Source organism: Pteropus alecto, unplaced genomic scaffold (genome assembly GCF_000325575.1).
Source record: "Pteropus alecto unplaced genomic scaffold, ASM32557v1 scaffold374, whole genome shotgun sequence".
Classification (NCBI taxonomy): Eukaryota; Metazoa; Chordata; class Mammalia; order Chiroptera; family Pteropodidae; genus Pteropus; species Pteropus alecto.
This window is the reverse complement of record NW_006434834.1, coordinates 168,266-191,009: the sequence shown is the minus strand read 5'-3', so window position 1 is coordinate 191,009 and position 22,744 is coordinate 168,266. Positions and strand designations below refer to the sequence as shown.

Sequence of the window (22,744 nt, the reverse complement as noted above, 5' to 3'; positions counted from 1 at the left end):
CTGTTTTGCCTAATCTAATGGGTCACAGCATTAATGAAGGATAACATGGAATTCTGGAAGAATATGTCTTAATCTAAAAATACTTAAGGAAACTGGCCTATCAAATTGACTGTCATTAGGACAATAAGAAATTTAACTATAATTTCGAAATGGAATATCTCAATATTACGATTCTAGTTTAGTGTTTTAAATTCACCCCTCTTTAGATGTTAATCAAAAACTCAGAATTTAGATTGAAAAAGTTTATTGATATGGTCAAAAAGCGAACAGCCAGATATTTGGTTATCTTTGCCACTATAATGCATCATTTTGAATAGTATTTTAAAATGCATAACAAATAATATTCAAACAATTACTAGAAAAGTAAGAGTCTACTTAAGGCACTTTGTATGAAAGCTAATTTCAAAATTTCCACAAAGGTAACACTATTCTAAGTGTAGTAAATTTGCTTTTTATAGATTTTAGCCAGAATGCAACTTTTCTCCTTACAGAAGAAAAATGTGCTCTTAAGGGAGACAAAAACAAATGCAAAACAAAACAAAACAAAACTGTCATTCTTTCAATGCTCATGGCAAATTATCTGGAGCTATACAGATTACATGGCAGTAGTATTCCCCTGGTCAGTCCATACAAATCAGAGTATCTTCATACAAGTCTCATAAGAATGACAGCATGAATTTATTTGGCCTGAGACAAGTACAAGAATAGCAGATAAGGAATCCAGAATCACAATTTACACGGAGTAATTAACAAAAAGTGGCTCCATCAAAGAGTAAAAAGTCAACTGTATCCCCCCATCTACCAAACCTAATAACAAAAACAAGCAAAAAACAAAAAACAAAACCAAAAACCAAACCAAAACAAAAAAACTCACATAAAACATTTCTTTTTAGACAATTATATCCATTTCTTTCTGCAAATTTCTAGATCACATGGAAGAGTTATTAGATGGTAAATAGTAGCAGGCAGTCACAGTATTATTTTAATGCAATACTTTCTTAATTTTTTTTTCACAATCACAGTTCTTGTATTTCCTAATAGTGGCATTTCAGGATACTCTTCATAACTATGGAGGAGGTTATAGCTAGATTTGATGATAACCATCAACTTTCATTCTTCACAGAAATTTGGTTAGTATATATTTAGGTTATTTGCATATATAAAACAACAAAGGTTATTTCCATTGACAGAATAAAAAGACAAAACTGAAACAAAACCTATTCAAATGTTTATTTTGTTTCTCCACTTAAAGTGAGAGAATGAAGGCTAAAATAATAGAATAGCTTTTGAGAAACATTTACTTTCTAATGATAGGCAATAACTTCATGATTTTCTTTTCCCAATCTAGGGAAGGTCCTTTTCCTAAACACAAAGGTTAATGAAATATGTCGTAACCGTAATACAGAAATCAACTTAACCAGATGAACCTATCTTTTTCTCTTAGGTGCAAATGAAATAAGCGACAATCTCTAATTTGCAGAAACATTTTAGAGCATTTTTAAGTTACACTGATTTTATCACTAAGCTACATTTTTATTATAAAATGGTCTGCCTTAAATAAAACTAGAGAGACGACAGAACCTGAAATCTTCCTAAATACAAGGTAATTACCACTCATGCAGAAATGATAATCCTGTGTTGAGATACTTTTTAACATCCACAGCTACCAAGAAGCATAGCTAGCATTGTATATCAGTAGGAAAGATGGAGGAGGAGGAGGATTGGCTAGTCTTTTTTTTTAAAGGCTAGACGTGTACTCTGAAGAATGGTGTTCCACCTGCATTAGACCACACAGCACATATGATTTCTCTATTCAAAAGGTAAGATGTGCAACGTATACATATCCATGCAAAATGGAAAAGCTAAGAATGGATTCCTGATTCAATTGATCTGTAACAGGCATATGCAGGAACACCTGGTCGGAACTGTCCTCCCCCCACCTCTGGATAAGATAATAAAAAAATCAGATGGCCAGAAATTAATTAAAGCAGTTTTGAATCTTGTTCTAATTAAACTGAAGTAGTTTTTAAATTTTTATATTATATTTAATACTACTAAATTAAATGTTCCATAAAGTTCACTAGGAACTGAAGATAAAGAGAATTGTATACAAATACTTCATGATTTTGACAGGAAATTGCTGTTAAGGCACTACACATCTTCTTTGGTTAAATGATTAACTATTTAAACCACTTGAAAAAAAGAGGTAATACAAAATACACAAATTGTATTCTTCTTTTCACACACACAACTTTTTCATTTTTCGGCTTCTGTTAATCCAGTGTCTATATCTCTGTAATCCTTTTAGCTCATCAGAAAGCTGAAACAAAAATATATATCAATCTATTACTCTCTGAAAGAAAAGTAGGCTTTACTTGAAATAAATACTTGATTTTAACAGATCACAGAGTGCTTGGGTGCATGTATAATAAACTTGGAGTATCAATAACAAAAAGAAACCCAGAGAGACTAAGTAGTCTTAGGAAAAAAGGAAATAGATGTAACTTCGAGTTAAAATATCTCCTGAAGACAAACACCAATTAAAAATTGACTCAATCACAGTGATCAAAAAGTAACAGAAGTCTCAGCAACATTATCCTTGCATCTCAGTTAGTATTCTACAAAGGAGAAAATATTTTAAAATATACTTACACAGAAGAATAAAAGTATAAATTTGGAAGATTATGTCAAGAATCAAAGTTTTAGTAGGTTTTGGTCTTAAATAAATTTGCAAGAAAAAAATGCAAAAAAAGATTAATTTATGTTGTTCATTGATCAAAAGACATCTAGGAATGTCACAATGTAATAAATCAGCTAGGGAGATATTCAAAATTATCTACTGAAAACTTGTTAAAAATATGAAAAATGAATTTGTGTCTCAAAAATATTACCTGACATACTTTACTGTTAGTGTTCATAACCCTTTATACAACAGGACAACATTATAGTAAAAGAATAGGAATTATAGTAACTGTTACTCAGGTTATAAAACTAACTCACAACATCCTCCATTACGTAGGTACATTTCTCTTGGCTATTAACAGAGTAAAATCAAAAACTTATAACCAGGAGAATAATTTCCTCTTTGAGCCTTAGAGATTTCTACAAACATTTCAAGCCAATCAGACCTTCTTAAACTTTGTTATACTCTCTACAAACTGGATTTTAATCAGACATTATGTTTGTGCCATCTAAAGAGCCTTTAAAAGTAGAAGTGAGAAAAGGGTGATGTCAGAATAACTCTGAAAGATGTTCCTGAGAAATCACATACTATTTATTGTCCATTATACCATTATTATCTTATATTAATTTTTATGTGCAACATGCCTAAATGGAATCAAAGCCTATTTCTTTACTTTAGAAGCTAGAATAGTCTAGAGGTAAAGCAAAAAAAGAAAAGAAAATATTATAAAGCAACATCAACTGTAATCATTATAAATATAGGCCATCGCTATATAAATATGAAGCAATCATACCTATATGGATATCCATGATATTTAGATCTGAAAATAGAAAGCATCCAACTGAAGAATAATACAACAAGTCCAATACCAGCTACACACATTACTGCAGAAAAACAAAAGGAGAGTAAAATGATTAGTATTAGCATGTTAAGTGTAATAAAGGACCAGGGCATAAATTTTAGTCCAAGAGTGAAAAACAAGGACTATAATTAACTGGTAAATCTCAATTTGCCAACCAACAATTTTTATCCTCATTCTTATATATTCAAGAGTCTGTCTTCTCCTTTAATTTATTCCATTACAAAAGGGTAGCTTCATTTACAGAGTTGTGTTAATTTAATTGTATGAAATAATGAATTCCATTTAAAGCCATGACAGTCAAGAATTCAGTGTTAGAAACACTTTTACTACTGGCAAGAAAATCATTCAATCACTTATTAAACTTCTTTCAAATCCTTAAAAGTGGCCTTAATGTTTTATTGATAAATATTGACTTAAAGATATCTGATGACATCATAGTGACAGCCTCATTTGAAAGTATTTTATTCATGCATAGGTAACTTCACTGTCTATATGAGGAACTCATTAAACACGGATTCCTCATTTGAATAATGGAGGGAAAAAAACACAATTCTTGGCCCTAAATTCATAGCTTTCTCCATTAATCTCATATGCTCTGGTTTAGCATAGCAGTTAATGACTTTAACTCTAGATACTGACCCTACAACGTTCAAAGATGATGTCCATAACTTGAGACTCTTTGAGTCCCTGGACTAAGACTAAGAAGTATAAAGGCAGGGATGTTGGAAAGCATGTGTGCTACAGCAATGTAAGTGCTAGTGTAACATACTTATTGGTCAATACTAAAAGTAAATTTTAGTTTTATTTTATTTAGGGAACAATTCTTTCCCCTTTTTTAATTTCCACACAATATGATTAGAGGCTAAAATGTAAACATTAAAAATATTTTTTCCGAATATTAATACATGCTCGTTGTAGAAGTTTTTTTCCTAATTAAATGTACACATAAAGTATTTATACAGTATCACTCTGTATACATTTGTATTCTACTTTTTTCACATATCTAAAAATAGGGCAGTTCCTGGTACATAGTAAGCGCTAAAGGAATGTTTATTATTTGTGATTATTTCATTAGGTTAGAATCTTAGAAGTAGATCAGATTGTGATTATTTCACTATGTCACCAAAATATTTTACAATTTAAATTCATGCCAACAGTGTAGTACCCTAATCATGAATACTGAAATAGGTAATTTTTAAAGTCAGACAATTAAACGATGTATATTGACTGAACAAAAAACTGATACGTGTTATGTTTTTCTAATATGTAAAATTTCATTTTAATTCAGCAAAATAAATATCTCCCAAATTTGAAATCCAATGTCATCATCCTTTTTTCTACAAGAAAAAGTAAATATATTTAGCTAGGTTAATTTTGATGACATTTAACTTTTTAATCATCAAAGGAAAACTCTGACTTATACAGATTTCATATAAGTAAAATAAAATTACATTGTTAGCATTTCTTTGTAACAAATACCAATGTGTGAATATTCTAATACATAAAAAGTCCATACAAACCAATAGAAAAAGGACTAAGACTCTAACAGATAAATGGCAAAAGATAAAAAGATATTTCACAGAAGAAAAAGCACAACACTGCTAATAAACATTTAGGAAAATATTCAACTTCACTAATAACCAAAGAAATACAAAATAAGATTTACCCCTTATCTGATTAGACAACACACACACACATTTTTAATGAATGAGGTTACCTATTGCTGATAAAGTTACAGTGAAACAAGTGTTCATAAATATTACTAGTAGAAATCTAAATTATTAATGACATTTGGGGAAAAAATTTGGCATCATCAGTTTAAAACATCAAGAGAACTGAAAATACTCATACACAGGACCACACAGCCATTCTATTTCTAGGAGTCTAAGAAATTAATATGAAATGAGGATAGCTTAATATACTATGATAGTCACTAAAGAACTATTTATTATAATGAAAGTTAGAAAAAAGTTAAATGCTTAAAATCAGAACGATTAAGTAAATAACAGTATAGAGTACAAATTTAAAATTATGTAGAGGAAAATATTTATTAGTGAATTATTTAACTCCAGTTCAAAAGGGAGTACAAAATTCAAAATTTTATACTACAGTTTTAAAGATGTTTTTGCAAATGGAAAGAACTATATTACAATATTAAAATTATTAGTTTTTATAATGATGGAATGGGTAACTCTACCCCCAAATGTGTCATACTCCTATTTTCCCCCATGTTTTCTACAATTAGCACATATTGCTTTTATAATAGTAAAGAAGTAAAATAACATACTTATAACCAAGGGGGGGAAGTGATTAAGAATACATTCTTTTTTTCTGTATTGAAGGAAGAATTGTTAAATTTTGGCATATGATATGACTTACTCTTTCGTTTTCCAAGATCCATGTCAGATGTAGCAGCTTCACATAAAAGCACCATCCCTAAGGTAACCCCACCATCTTAGAAAAATTGTTTAAGGAGAAATTCACACAGACACAAAAGACATACCACACTGTACTATTCCTAATCTTTCATTAAAAAATTTAAAATGAATATATGAAACTACAACTTTTAACTACAAAACACTTTAAATAAGCTTGTATCTATATAGCATGACAATTATTTACTATAAAGATATAATAAAAAATACTAAGGTGGGAAAATTACTTCATTTGTACAAATAAAAATTGACATTTTAAACAAATGTCTCAGTATAACTTATAGATGAAGTGAGTTTTCATGATATTGTACTTTGAAATAATCTTCCTGGACAGTCTTCCAACTTTTGTTCCAACCTCATATACATTTAAAAATATTAAATAGACATTTTGAATATTTCGACCATCCTCCAAAAAAGCACACACTTGAAATAGGCACCATTTAGCAAGAATAGCAACAAATTTTTATTTGAAAAATAACTTCTGAAAAATTCTCCAGAATTTCAACAATTAACTTTTAAAGTACAAATTACTAAACTATCTAATTTCATCCTTATCTAATAAAAAAAGAAAATCCCACATGCCAAAAGCTCACTTTTATTCAGCTTAATATAGAAGCTATGTAAATAGAAAATAGACCTACTCAAGCAAATAGGTAACACGTGGTATGGGTTGAATGCTAAAATAAGCAAAATCAAATTTTAAAGCAAATAGAATGTATTCTAGTAGAAAAGAGAGATTCACCCTGCAGTTTGGTGAACACAAACAGCAGGTAAAAATGCCCAAATTAATTATGCATACATACATGCACAACGTATGCTACCACATGTGGGTATAATTAAACAGAAAGGGAAATATAGTGTTCAGATAAGGCCTGAATTTATAATTGGCTCTATAATTTGTCTATTCATCCCTTCATTACCATCTTGCACTCTCTCTCTCTTCAATAGCCTCTTATTAGGGATGATGCCCATTCATCATGTTTTTAGTTGCTTAGCCAAGTCTTTTTCTCCAGAGATTATTTTTTTCGTATTGAGATCCTTTATATCTAGGTACATGTAAAAATTGATTATTTCTATAGGCTTTGGTTACAGGGTACTCTGATTAAAGGCTGAGACTTGCTTTTGGAACGGTTTGTTTCTGTATCATGGTCTGTGTGCTTTTTCTTTGAATGAGGTTTCCATCTCCTAACATACCACCAAGGTTTTTGTGTGCTGTTCTCACCTATCAAGAGCTATGATGCAATTCCATGTGTATTAATTTACTGATGCTCTGGGATGGTTACACAGTTGTGTTCCTTTTGTGAAAATTCATCAAACTGTATACTTATAAATTGTGAACTTTTTTGCATGGATACAATATTTCAAATAAAAAAAGTTTAAAATATAATTTTTGGTGTCATTATTTTTTAAATTTATTTTATTAGTTTCAAGTATACAGTGCACTGGTTAGACATTTATATAGTTTATAAAATGATCCCCCTAATTGCTTTTTCTTTCCTCTGGCTCTCCACCTAGCCATTATCTTAATGCTAACTGCATTCCCTATGCTGTGCTCCCTATCACCATGACCATCTATCAACTACTAATTTGTATTAAAAGTTGCTTAGATAAGACAATTTATCATCTAGTTTACTTTATAAATCTCTCAGTAAATTGTATTAAACAGTATTAAAAAATTGTATTAAACAGTATTAAAAAATGGTAAATATGTAGATATTTTCCAAAATCATAACTACTTAGTAATAATTTCATTATATTAATTCTTATCAACATTTCTATCAAAATTCTTATCAAACTTTGAGTTTTGAGTCTTTAGGCATTGTGTCCCCTAATAAAAGGGGGTTTTAAGTCTTCTGTAAAGTTCCCTACCTCTAACAAAGTTAAATAGCTTTATTAATTATGACCATACTGAGTGCACAGTACTTAAGGTGCTTCCTTGTAATTGGTACATGTGTCCGTTTGTCCCAGTACTATAAGCTCTGTAGATAAATCATGCATTCATAGCATTTGGCAAAATAATTGCTCAGAAAATATTATCTTCCCAACCACTATGAAAAAAGCAAAAACAAAATAGGGAAAAAAATCACCTTGAAAAATATTTCTATTTTGCATCCTATTAACCACATTTACAAGAAATCCTATATTCCAACAGGCTTAAAATCTGTTCTAAATGTATGTGAAACCTTAATCTAATGTTTAACCTTTAGGCAGAAGGAAGAAGGAAGAAAATTCCCATTTTTTAAACTTGTATAATTATATTTAAAAATTTAGGACAAAGCTAAATAACCAACAATTTACAAATCAATCAATTAACATGTTACAATTTTAACTGTCCTTTTGCTCCACTGTTCAATTTCAAAGTACAATTAAGACCATTTCCAGAAACTGAAAATTTTCCAAGGTATAATAAATTAATTCACTAAGCTATAAACATTTTCAACTTAAACTTTTAAATAATTTTAAATAGGTCAGACAGAGAAATACAAATACCATATGCTCTCTCTTAAATGTGAAATCTAAATATATGTATATAAAGAACCAAGCTCACAGATATAGTGGACAGATTGGTGGTTGCCTAAGGTAAGAGTGGGAAGTGGGAGAAATGGGTGAACTGTTTTTTGTTTTTTAGTTTAAATAAATTAAATAAAAATAAATATTAGAATTTGAAAAAAAAATAAGGTTTGGGTAATATTTTTCTTGCAATTTTCTTTCTTATCATAGGGAATAGGTGTTTATTATTAATCTTTTCAGCTCACCATTCCATGGCTGAATAGATTAAGTCTCCTGACTCCAGGCTGAATTTTAAGCAGTAAATTTATTTTTGATATTATATAAGAACATTGTTTTCAGAAAATATTTTCCCAAATGTCCTTCAATTGAAACCAAAAGCTTAATTTTTTTCAGAATGTTCCCCTTAAAATATCTCTATTAAATCACTGACATAGTAAAATAAAATGGGGAAAGATATGCACATTTACTAAAGGTGGTGTTTCCAGGGATTTTGATTTTTCTTTATACTTAAAACTATTGTTTTCTTACTCAATGAAGAATACCCTTCTCTAAAATCAGAGACTTGCTCAATTAGACATTCCATTCTTGACTGGAAGGATCTAAGACACTCAATTTACAATTTCTAAACAGCCTCAATTTACAACCAAAGTACAGAGCTTCAAATAAGGAGTTTCTCAAGACAAAATCCCACATTTATCTAAAGTTTGTAGTTTCCAGGAAACAGAACCCTGTCCATTTCATAGTCCAGAACTGATGCTGACCCCTTTATACTTAGCCTGGTTTTGCTTTTAGCTTATCAAAACACTGCTTTATTTACATTACACCTAACCCCCACCCTTCCCCCAAATCCTAGAACAACTCTGTCTTTCCTTAGGTAAGATATGTGCCTTGGTTTCTCTGATATGCAATCTCCTTTGTAGCAAGATCCAATAAACCTGGCTTTATCAGACTGCAGGTTTGTCTCTGGTGGTCTTTAGCTGATTAAGATAGATAACATAGTAATATGATTCCAAAGATATTATGACTTGCATAAGAGAGCAGCCTCAACCAAATATAGAGAGAATACTAGAACAACAACAAAAAATTAATTAAATAAAATAAATTAAAACACAGCACCAAGGACTTATTATAGAGAGGATACTAAACAGAAGAACAATGTGTGTTTCAGCTACAAACTGGGCTTGGCTGCTTCCATGGATATAATTCTGGGGAGGAAAAAAGACGGAATTAAATCTTTAAATATACATTAAATTTTGGCATCCTAATTCTAAAATGGGCAATTTTCAAACCCTATGAATTATTAATTCACCTTATATATGTAAGCATTGGGTCTGTGGTAGTCATCAGTAAATAAATTTGGCTAAAATAAAAGCTATTTCTGTGTTTTTGTCTCTTCACTGTAGTTACATTATTTTTTCAACAACAGAGTATATGAGAAAACTAGTATTTCTGAGTATAAGACCATAAGGTACAATAATGTAAACTCCATGAAGACAGAGGCTATGTCTTTGTTTATTACTATATTTAATAACGCCTAGCACAATGCCTAGAAACAGTAGATATACAAGTACATGATTAATATATTTAGCTGAAGGCTAACTTTCATTCTTAGCCTGGTTAGTCAAAAGGACTCACCAGATGGGATAAGGAACTTCTCAGCTTTAAGAGAACTGAATCTTGTTTTCAAAAGTTGAAGCTCGTTAATAGAAAGATTGAAAATTCAAAACTAAATCTAATTCCTTCATATACTGGCACTGGTCTCACAGGATAATCATTAAGATTAACTTTGGTATACAATGGAAAGGAATCCTGGACTTCTCTTACCACATGTCCTGTGTGGGGATTCTTATGAGCATACGGTGGTCCTCTTATATGATTCCACATTTGACCAGATGTCATAGCAAGCACAAAACACTGGGAAACAAAAAATAATGAAATACTCACATAACATGGTGAAGCTGTCCATCCCCACCTTGATTAACGTGGTAGGTATATGAAAAGTGCACGTGCTTAAACAATACATGAAGAACAATTTTTTTCAGATAAATGATTTCTTTTTTTATTTAAATTTACTGGGGTGACATTGGTTAATAAAATAACATAGGTTTCAAGTATACAATTCAATAATACATCATCTGTATATTGCATTGTATGTTCACCACCCAAAGTCAAATCTCCTTCCATAGCCGTATATTTGACCCTCTCTACCCTTATCCCCCTTCCCCCCTTCCTCTTCCCCCCTGCTAACCCCTCAACTCCTCCCTGTGTGTATGAGATTTTGTCTTGTTCATTTGTTGCTTTCAGTTTTATATTCTCTATATGAGCGATTTCTTGATTAAGGCTTATATTTCACTACAAGGATCACAAGAATCAATAATATTTACTTTGAAAGGAAAATTATTTAAAAATTTTAAAATTATAAATAAGCTGACACAAGTTTCAAAATTGAATACTGAAAAGTCTTTTACAAGAATATTTTCAAAAGAACTGCAGATTTTCATAGGGATGACAATCTATATTTAGGTTGAACAAAAACTGGGTACAATTAGATCCTCCAAGGTCTGGCCATGCTAATGAGATAATGGAAGAAACAAACTGATTTTAAGGCAAAAAATAAAAAAAATATATAAAATCCTTTTCCACTATTAAGAAATAAACAAAATGCTACTTCACAATATTAGGAGTTTTATTCAAACAATTTTCTTCTAAAATTCACTCACCAAAGCTGCAAAAGCCCATCCAGTTTTATTAAAGAGAAATTCCATATTGCTTCTTCGAAGATACACAAGTCCACCAATAACAGCCAAAAGCAATCCCAACATAAGAGGACCAGCGTAATTTGGGGGTCTGATTACTCTAATCTAATGGAGAGAAAAACATTTTAAAGTATGAAATTTATTAATTAATTATATAGGTCAAAATAATTTGAAATGAAAGCAACCAAAATCAGTGTGATGATTACTTTCAGGAAAAAAATCATACTTTTTATTTTCATCCTAATCAAAAGAGTCTACGATGTATCCTAAAATCAGGATGGAATAGGTACAATATTCTGTTTAACCACAACGTAACATCTTTTAGATTAAGAAATATTTGCCAAGTACAACTAAAGAGTCCCTGGACTTAATAAAGTCAAAAGAGTGGTTTCCACGCTGAATTCAATAAGGCAATAGAGGATGTTTTATAATCGCACTCTTTCAGCACAATGATTCTGTTATATGTTACTTATAAAGGGACTATCCAACTATTATCATCTCAGTGATATGGGGACAAGACCAATTAGGACCTCTCTGTAAGATTCAAAAGGGATAATGGCAAAGTAACTTTCTACAAAGCAGGGAAACTTACATTGACATCAGTTCTGTCAGCAATCCACCGGGCGATCTGCTCAGCTGAAAAACCACGCACCTGTAACTCATATGTATCACCCCGTTTAGGTTTCCCTTTTGCAGGAAAGTTGATGAAAGTTGGAGCTGAATTCATGTTTAGCTGAATAAAAAGTAGTCCATGAAAATGTAAGTTATCAAGAAAATAATCTTAACGGTAAATTTTTATCTTGAAAATTAGGCATTTTGTAAAGATGAGAAAGCCCATGTTTAGGTAGGTTAAGTGATTTGCCTAAGGAAAGTGGTAAATGGTGGAGCCAGGATTCAAACCTAAAGCTGCCTGTAATCTTAATTATACACTGTACTTATAAAGTGTATAATGTCTTAACTAATAAACCTACATTTTAGTCCTTTAGGATAGAAAATCTCCCATACTGTCAACATTTTAATCTGTTCAGAGCTAATGAAAAAAAGAATGCATTTATGAGAATTAAAATCGTCTTATGTAACTGAGGCAAGCTCCAAATAAAGTATACTCTCAATTTGGAGGAAACTAGATCAGGATAAGATAGTGCTCTAAAACTGCAATGAAACCCAATACAATTCCAGACAAGAAAAAGCTAAAGGAGTTCATTATCATCATACCAGTATTACGAGAAATGTTAAAAAGACTTCAAGAAGAAGGGGAAAAAAAAGAAGACAAATATGAATAATAAGATGGCAATAACTATATACCTATCTATAATCACTTTAAATGTAAATGGATTAAATTCCCCAATGAAAAAACATAGGGTAGCTGAGTGGATAAGAAAATAAGACCTATATATATGTTGCCTACATGAGACCCATTTCAGATCAAAAGACACATAGACTAAAAGTAAAGAGATGGAAAAAAGTATGTTATGCAAATGAAAACAAAAAAGCAAGGGTAGCAATATTTATATCAGACAAAATAGACTTTAAAACAAAGACTATAATAAGACAAAGAAGGACATTTAATAATGATAAAGGGATCAATCCAACAGGATACAACCCTTGTAAATAGTTATGCACTCAACACAGGAGCACTTACATATATAAAGCAAATATTGATGGGCTAAAGGAAGAGATTAACAGTAATATAGTCATAGAAGGTGACTTTAAGACCTCATTGTTATCAATCAATGGACAGATCTTCCAGACAGAAAATCGACAAGGAAACACAAGCCTTAAATGACACATTAGACCAGATGGATTTAACAGCTATTTTTAGAGCATTTCATCCCAAAGCAACAGCATATACATTCTTTTCAAGTGCACATAGAACCCACATTATTTACAACAGCCAAGATATGGAAGCAGCCTAAGTGTCCATCAATGGACAATTGGATAAAGATGTGGTAGAAATATATAATGGAATATTACCTGACCATAAGAATGAAATCTTACCATTTGCAACAACATAAACAGACCTAGAGGAAACTATGCTAAGTAAAAGAAGTCAGACAGAAAATGACAAATACCATACGACTTCACTTATATGTGGAATCTAAGAACAAAATAAACAAACAAAACAGAAATGGACTCGTAGATACAGAGAACAAATTGATGGTTGATGGATGGGATGGGGGATTGAGGGGCTAGGTGAAAAAAGAGAAAGGATTAAGAACAAACTGATAGTTACAAAATAGTCACGGGGATGTAAAGTACAGCATAAAGAAAACAGTAATATGGTAATAACTATGTATGATGCCATAGAGTACTAGACTTATCAAGGGAATCACTTCATAAATTATAGAAATGTCTAACCACTATGCTGTACACCTGAAACCAATATAAAATGATACTCAGGGTCAACTGTAATTGAAAAATTAAATAAAAGAAAAAATATTTAACCATGCTACAAAATATTACATTAAAAACTCTGAAATTTAAAAAAAAGCCAATACAAAATGTCAATTCTAAAAGGTTCATAAATGTTTACTGATAAACATCACATTTCTCTATTCTCTATGATAAGACCACGGTATGCTTAAGAAGACAGCATTGGAGTTGCTAAGGTAAAGAAACTGACTAACTCATTTGTATTACATCTTTCTGACGTGATATAACCGTACTTGTGGAAATACAAAAAAATCTGACTACGTCCAAGGAAAAGATGCTAACCATCAGATGCAAGCCTTTAGGTCTCCTCAGCAGGTAACCCTATAATGGACACTGGCTTGTATAAAATGACTATAATTTAAAAACAGCCAATATAATAATCTAACTCCCTTGCTCTAATTCTATACTCACAATAAAACACTTCTAACAATAATCTTTTAGATTTTCTCATAATGGGATAGGGTATACTGATTAGTAGATATGATTATTTTAGTCTCCCTGGCAGTATAATATGAATTAATGAATTAATAGATTAGCCCCTTGGTTACCAACATCCATGAATTTTTATGGTTTGGTGAGTGTGCACAAACTCTTCGGAGCTAGATAAATTCTGGCTACACTGTTAAAATTCAATTTCTGGGTCTGCAAAGCTAAGAACACAGCGCTCACTCCACCAAACTGCTTCTCAAACTTTAGGCCAAACTCTTCATATTTGTTTAGCTATATCACTTTGAATTTCTTTTTAAAATGTGTTTAAAAATACCAGGTAACACATGAATCCATTTCCCTTATGAAATGAAAAAAATTACAGGGTTGTAAGGACCAACCCCAGTCCATCCATGCAGCCACTATTACCATTTCTAGATCTTTCTGAATTTATTCATATACATACACACATACGTACATATATATACATATATGTATGTATGTACGTGTGTGTATATGTGTGTGTGTGTGTGTGTGTATATATATATCTTCACAGAAAACATAATATTGCTCTCTGCTTTAACACAAATGGTATCAGATCAATTGTATCATTCTGCAATTTGCTTTTTTTATTCAACCATGTTAGATCTATCCGTGACAGTACATATATATCAACCTCACTCATATTTTATTAATTATGCTATTGGTAGACTTAAAGGGTTTTTTTCCAATTAAAAACAATGTTACAATGAACAGCTATGTACATATCTCCTTGTATACCTGTGAGAGCATTTCTATAGAAATGGAATTGTTAGATCATAGGGCAGAAACATTTAAAATCAAAATGGATAGAGCCCACTTGCCCTCCAAAGTAGCTGTAACAATTTATACTTCTACCCATCTATGTAGGAAATTATGTTTCTCCACATTCTTGCCAAAAATTGACATAATGGGTAAATATTGTATATCACTGGAATTGTAATTTGTATTTTCATGATTACTAATATAACATCTTTATACTAAATAAGTTCTTTAAAAATACTTCAAGCTAAAGATATAATCAACAGCAAAACTGATTTAAAACTGGGTAAAGGATATGAATAGACATTTCTCCAAAAGAGATATACAAATGGCCAGTAAACACATGAAAAGATGTTCTACATCACTAATCATTAGGATAACACAAATTGAAAACACAATGAGATATCATCTCACACCCATTACGTTGACTACTATTTAAAAAAAAGCAAAAACCAGAAAGTAAGTGTTGGTGAGGATGCAGAGAATTTGGAATCTCTGTGCAGTGTTGGTGGGAATGTTAAATGGTGCAGCCACTATGTTAAACGGTATGGAGGTTCCTAAAAAAATATTAAATATAGAACTACCATATGATCTAGGAATTCCATTTCTGGGTATATCAAAAAGAACTGAAAGCAGGGTCTCAAAGATATATTTATACATCTTTGTTCACAGCAGTATTATTCACAATAGCCAAAAGGTGAAAGCAACCCAAGTGTCCACCAACATAAGAATGGATAAATAAAATGGTGTATATACATACAGTGCAACGTAATTCGGCCTTAAAAAGGAAGAAAAATTTTGACACATGCCACAACATGGATGAACTCTGAGAACATTATGCTAGGTGAAATGAGCCAATCACAAAAATACAAACACTGTATGAGTCCACTTATGTAAGGTACCTATAAGTAGTCAAAATGATAGAGACAGAAAGTAGAATGATAACTGCCAGGGGCTGAAGGAAGAGGGCATAAGCATTATTTAGTGTGCAGAGTTTCAGTTTTACAAGATAAAGAGTTCTGGAGATTGGTTGTACAACAATATAAATGTACTTAACACTACTGTACTGTACATTTAAGAATATTAAGATAGTACATTTATATTTTCCCACAATTAAAAAAATTTATATCTCATAGGCTTTAAAAATCCTTGGACTTTAATGAGCCAATGATTTACTATTTTTGGTAGGTATCGCTTTTCATCCATGGTTAGCTTTTATATGTTGTGGCATATGACACTGTTATTTGGAGAAGGACTTGAATTTCTTCCACAGTTGGACACATTATCATCCTTATACCATTAACTTTCACTATAGCTCTAAAGTGGGCATTGATATTAAAAACTATTTGATACGGAAGAAAATTGGTTTTGTATTTGTACAAATTACTAACAGAAATTCTTTATATAGATCTTGTTAAAATACATGGAATTATACTTTTTAGTTTCCAACACAATCCCACTATGAACAGCAGAGAATGAGAAAGTAATTTCTTAAATGTGACAAAGTATTTCCTTTGGTCTAATAAAGCCTAAGTACACTAACATTTTAGGTTGAATCATGCTTTATAAATGTACTGATTTTGATATATGGAGCTGTGTGAAACTGAAACATGACTAGGACAATGATATACTGTAAAATGAAAACATTAAGATATTTGTTCGACATTTACTGAACATCCATTATGTGCTTAGCAGTGATAGCTATATTCTTAGAGGGATTATCTCACAACTATAGGGCTAATTCTACTATAAGACAGAATGTGAATATATACATGTATAATAGAAATACAAGGGAAGTAGTGTGACAACGCACGAAAAGGGGTGACTCACTGTTCATCTGAAGGATCTGAAAAGGCTTCAAGGGAAAATCTGAAATGAGGCTTACAGAGTAAGCAGAATTTTGAGAGGGGAAAGAAAGGGAGCAAGGGAGAACGGATATTTTATAGGAAACAATCAACAACGCTGAAACAAGATAGTGCAGGACATAATACAATTATGAAAAAAGGTGGTTATGTGTTTGGAGAACAGTGCAGGTAGTGAGGAGGACTAAGGAATTTTGACTTTAGTTTTTATACTACTATTTCCAAAAGCGTATTTCACAGAATCCAGCCAAAATGCCCCATTAATTTGTCTAATAAATTTGGGAAATTCTGCATATGACAGTCTACCACTGGAATGGAAGGTGTAACACATATCAGCATGGTAAAGTCTATGTGAAGTCCTGTGTTGGGAGACAATTTTCCATGGGTTTCTGGTGTTTCTGCATGACTGCCTTTGTTCTGGGTGATCTTCTCAAAAATGTTTGTATAGCCTTAGAAGATACAGAGTCTCCCTCCAAAGCAAAGAGCATGCATGCTTACTACCCTTTATAGAAGATCTGGGTTTCTAAAGCTTGGAGTTCCTCTTCCATAATGCAACCCACTGGCCCTCTTTGCATTGTACTATGGGAAGTAGGGGTTGGAGAACTGGTGTAAGAAAGTGCTGATATTTTGGATACTATTGTTGTTATGAGTAATAAAGTCCTTTAACTCTAACACAGGAGTGTCATGCCTTTTGCCAGCATTTATGAAACTGTGGCAGGCTAACTTGTTACCTTGCAAATAGAGTAAAACCTCAGACCCTTCATAGTTCCTGATACCTTAAGGTAAAAAATAAAATTTAACTTTGTTTAATTATATTTAATTTCCCCAAGTATTCTTATTAACACCCTCTAGAAAAAACTCTGGGAATTGTTATAGTAGGCAATAGGGAGAGCGTGCTATATGGATAGTACGTGAAACAGTTAAAAGGCTACTGCATTAGTTCAAATGAGAGAACATAAGGGTCTTGGAATGTAAAGCAAGTATCACTATGATGTATGTTGTAGAAGATGAAGAAGTATCACTAATGATACAGAACACAAGAGGACAGGTTTGAATGGAAGTAGAAGAGACAGAAGTTTCATTTGGGACATAATGAGTTTTTGGATTGGTAGGTCAGTCATTCATGTAAAGATGTACAGCAAGAAGTTATACCTGAAACTTTCCTTTCACATTTTATACAATTATAATTGAGTATAACATGCCCAAATATACAAGGAGTTAGATACATGTATCAACAGACAAAACTGAATCTATGTCTTTGAATCTACTCATTGACTCTATGCCTCCTTATATGTGAATGGGGAAAGAACTATTACAGAGACTGAACTTAAAAATATAGTTGAATGTTACGATTTCTGTTTGTGCATGTAAAGAACTTGGAAGTTGCCACTCCATTGTAACAACAAGCAAAAAGCTGAACAAACTGAAAAATCAACAATTCTTCTTGGATCCCTAAGAGAGGGGAGAACACAGGGCAAATGACTACCTTCAAGACTGGAGAGACAGACAAAAACGGGAAGTCACAGCTTATCTGAGCAGACACCCACCAAATGGAAATTGCCTCGGGAACCAATGCCAGAGGAAGAAAACCTGATCTCTAACTGATGAATTGCTGTAGGCTCAGTGTGGACAACTCTGAGTTAAAAACCCCAGGGGCAAACAGACATGGGGGAAGGGGCAACAATATTGTGATATTTACCTCAGGAGCTTGACTAGATTCTCACAGTAAATATTGAAGAAAAATCCCCTCATTCTTCCAGCAGAGGGAGGAGAAAACAAACCATTTTGAAATACCCCAGAGCAGTGGTCCCCAACCTTTTTAGCACCAGGGACCAGTGCTCCTATGAGAATCTAATGCTGGATAATGAGGTGGAGCTGAGGCAGTGATGCTAGCGCTAGGGAGCAGCTGAAAATACAGATGAAGCTTCACTCCCTAGCCAGCTGCTCTTGTCCTGCTGTGCAGCCCCGTTCCTAACTGGCCCACGGACCAGACTCTACCGGTCTGTGGCCTAGAGGAATTAGGGACCTCTGCCTCAGAGCACTCTGTTTTTCTTAACAAGGCCTGCCCTTGGTGAAAACTGGATAACCAGAGCCTAACCTGCTGGGGTATTGTCAGAACCTAACTGACCTAGAAGAAAGGAAATACCCAACTCTAGCTCACTCCAGCCATCCTGTCCCCTGAGGGGGAGAAAAGAAAACTGAGAAACTCTTGAGAAGTTCAACAGTCCAGAAGCTCACTAAAAGACTGAGACCTAATCATAGGACCTACAAAAGATTCCCCTCCCACCTCACCAGTACATTACTAAAGGCCAATTTACAACAGTTCCTTTTACCCAGCACATAATGTCTGGCTATGAAGAAAAATTACAAAGCATATCAAAAGTCGAAAAAACATAATTTTAAGACACAGTGCAAGTATCAGAACTACACAAGGCAGGGATATTGGAATTATCAGACTGGGAATTTAAAAAAATCTGATTACTATGCTAATGGCTCTAAGGATAGACAGTATGCAAAAACAAGATGGGCAGTGTAAGCAGAGAAATGGAAATCCTAAGAAAGAACCAAAAAGAAATGCCAGAGGTGAAAAACACCTAACAGAAATGAGTAATGCCTTTGATGGGCTTATTAGTACACTGGACACAGCTGAGGAAAGACTCTCTAAGCTAGAGGATGTATCAATAGAATCTTCAAAAACCAAAAAGCAAAGAGAATAAAATCTAAAAAAAGAACAGAATACCTAAGGAGCATGAGCCAACTACAAAAAGTGTAACATACACGTAATGGAAAGACCAGAAGGAGAAGAGTGAAAAGAAATATTTAAAATAGTAACGACTGAGAATTTCCCCAAATTAACATCAGACTCCAAATCACAGACCCAGAAAGCTCGGAGAACATCAAGCAGGATAAATGCCAATAAAAATATATCTAGGCAAATAATTTTAAGTTACAGAAAATCAAAGATAAAAAAAAATCTATGAAAGAAGCTAGAAAAATATGACATCTTACCTATACAAGAAAAATAAGAATTAAATCCAACTTCTCTTCAGAAACTATGCAAGCAAGAAGAGAGTGGGGTGAAATATTTAAAATGTTGAAAGAAAAAAAACACCATAAACTTAGAATACTGTACCCTGTGAAATTATTCTTCAAAAGTGAAGAAGAAATAAAGACTTTCTCAGACAAACAAAAATTAAAAGAATTTCTTGCAAGAAATGTTAAAAGAAGATCTTTAGAGGGAAGGAAAATAAGGTCAGAAACTCAGATCCACAAAAACGGAGAGTACTGAAGAAAGAGTAAGTCAAAGTAAAATAAAAACTTTTGTTTTTCTTATTCTTAATCTAACACATAATAGTCTGTTCAAAATAATACCAACAATGTATTCAATTCTGTGTGTATGCTTATGCATGCTTATATATAAGTGAAATGAATGACAGAAATGATGTAATTTATTATTACAAGTTATTCACACTTTCCATGAAGTAGGATAGTGTTATCTGAATTGAAATCGGATTAGCTGTCAAAGGATACTTCAAATTCTAGGTCAACTACTGATAAAACCAATGTGCTAAGAGAAAAAATGCAATCATATAAAATGCTCAATTAAAATCACAAAAGGTAGTAATCAAAACAGCATGGTATTGGCAGAAAAACAGACACATGGACCAGTGGAACAGAATCAAGAGCCCAGCAGTAAACTCATTATATGGGCATATAATTTTTGACAAAAGAGTCAAAAACATACAGTGGAGAAAGGAAAGCCTCTTCAATAAATGGTGCTGAGAAAACAGGACAGCCACCAGTAAAAGAATGAAACTAGACTGTTATCTATCACCACACACCAAAATTAACTCAAAATGGATTAAGGACCTGAATATACAACCTAAAACTATACATTGCATAGAAGAAAACACAGGAACTAACTCATGGACCTTGGGCTTAAAGAGGATTTTATGAATTTGAACTCAAAAGCAAGGGAAGTAAAAGCAAAAATAAATAAATGGGACTACATCAAACTCAAAAACTTCTGCACAGCAAAAGAAACCATCAACAAAGTAAAGACACAACCATCCTAAAGGGAGAAGATATTTGCAAGCAACACCTCCAATAAGGGCCTAATACCCAAAATATACAAAGAACTCATACAACTCAATAACATCAACCAAAAAATGATTCGATCAGAAAATGGGAAGAGGGCCTGAACAGATACTTCGCCCTAGAGGACATACAAATGGCCAACAAACATTTGAAAAGATGCTCAACATCACTCACTATTAGAGAAATGCAAATCAAAACCACAATGAGATACCATATCACACTGGTTAGTATAACTATTATGAACAGGACAAGTGATAACAAATGTTGGAGAGGATGCAAAGAAAAAGGAACCCTCATCCACTGCTGGTGGGACTGCAAATTGGTACAGCCACTATAAAAAACAGTATGGAGGTTCCTCATAAAACTAAGAATTGATCTATCATATGATCTAGTAATCCCTCTACTGGATATTTACCCTAGACATAAGAAGAGATACAATACTACCATTTGCAACAACATGGAAGGACCTTGAGAAAATCATGCTAAGTGAAATAAGCCAGATAGAAAATGTTGTAAATCACATGACATCATTTATATGTGGGATATAAACCTAAAAGCAACATATGAGCAGGACAAACAAATGGAGACTCATGAACATGGACTATAGACTAGTGGTTTACTAGTGGGGTGGGAAAGGATGTGGGAGGTAGACAGGGTAAAGGGGGTCAAATATGTGGTGACAGAAAGAAATCTAACTGTGAGAGGTGAACACGCAGTGTAAATATATGTATGTCTTAGTGTTAAATTGTACACCTGAAACTTACTGGATTTCGTTAACCAATGTCGCCATAAAAAAATTAATTAATTAAGTTTTCAAAAAGTAAAAAAAAAAAAAGAATTAAAACATGGTGAAATCTTTAAAGACATAAGTAAAAATAAAAATTCATGAGAGGAAAAAAAAATGGCATAGATGATAGAGGCTCTGTTCACCCCTCTGGGGACCAAATCAAAGTTGTGACGGAAACAAGGAGGAGCAGTAAGGAAAGATCTCCTGGGATCTAGATGAATAAGCCATACAACTATGAAGAAATCCAAAAAAGCACGCTGCAACAGCACAAGGTAGGACAGGGAGAGGATGTGGGGCTGCCTGATTTTGAGCTGCTGAATGAGATGGAGGCAATGGCAGTGGCTGAATCCTCTTAAAGGGGCTGCGTCCACGAGTGGATTTCTGCAGTGACGCATCTGCTTACTCTGATGACCAGTGCTAATTCTGTAGTGCCAATTCCGCTGTGCACAGGGGGCACCAAGGACTTATAGGGAGACATAGTCAGAGTGAGGGCTGAAGCAAGATTAACACTTTATAGAAGTGCTGGCAGTATCCATTGTTCCCTGCTGAGCCCTCTCCCCTACCAGTGCTCTGGACACAGCACCACCGTAGCCGTGACATCATCAAACTGGATAACACAGGTCGCTCCACCCAGAGGATTCCCTAAAACTCCACCTCCTCCAACTCATGGCCCCACCCAAGCCACATCTATGTATATCCTCAGCGAGTCAGGTAGTCCTTGCTGAGTAGTGCCTAGACTCACACTGGAGGCAGCTGGCCTCAGTCTCTGGTGTAGCCTTTTGAGGCAACTATAAGCAAAGCATCTGTGGATTGCTTGCTGAATCTTAACAGGTGGCCCCAACGGGACACAGGCTTGGGTTAAACTTCGCCTGTAACTGAACCCCTCTCAGGACTGGACACCTACTTCACAAATCCACACTAATAAGGCCAGGAGACTTAAGAGCTTTGCTTAGTACATAGAAACAGACATGGAAAGGCAGCCAAAGTGGGAAAAACAAAGAAGCAGAAACCATATGAGAGAACAGAACAGAGATCCAGATGTAATGGAGTCAAGTAATCTAACAGATGCAGAGTTCAAAACACAGGTTTA

The 22,744-nt window shown here is 33.2% G+C and overlaps 1 protein-coding gene across 1 annotated transcript in view; it reads right to left on the bottom strand.

The window, feature by feature from the left end:
- Window positions 1–227: 227 nt before the first annotated feature.
- Window positions 228–22,744, bottom strand: part of MAGT1 (magnesium transporter 1) — a 43,148-nt gene continuing 20,631 nt past the window's right edge. The window contains exons 4-10 of the mRNA XM_006910201.2: window positions 11,840–11,980; window positions 11,212–11,352; window positions 10,316–10,405; window positions 9,633–9,696; window positions 5,925–5,999; window positions 3,477–3,567; window positions 228–2,320 (exon numbers count right to left, since the gene is read on the bottom strand). Coding sequence (XP_006910263.1) covers window positions 2,305–2,320; window positions 3,477–3,567; window positions 5,925–5,999; window positions 9,633–9,696; window positions 10,316–10,405; window positions 11,212–11,352; window positions 11,840–11,980 — 618 coding nt within the window. The 3' untranslated portion in view covers window positions 228–2,304. The remainder of the gene's footprint in view (window positions 2,321–3,476; window positions 3,568–5,924; window positions 6,000–9,632; window positions 9,697–10,315; window positions 10,406–11,211; window positions 11,353–11,839; window positions 11,981–22,744) is intronic.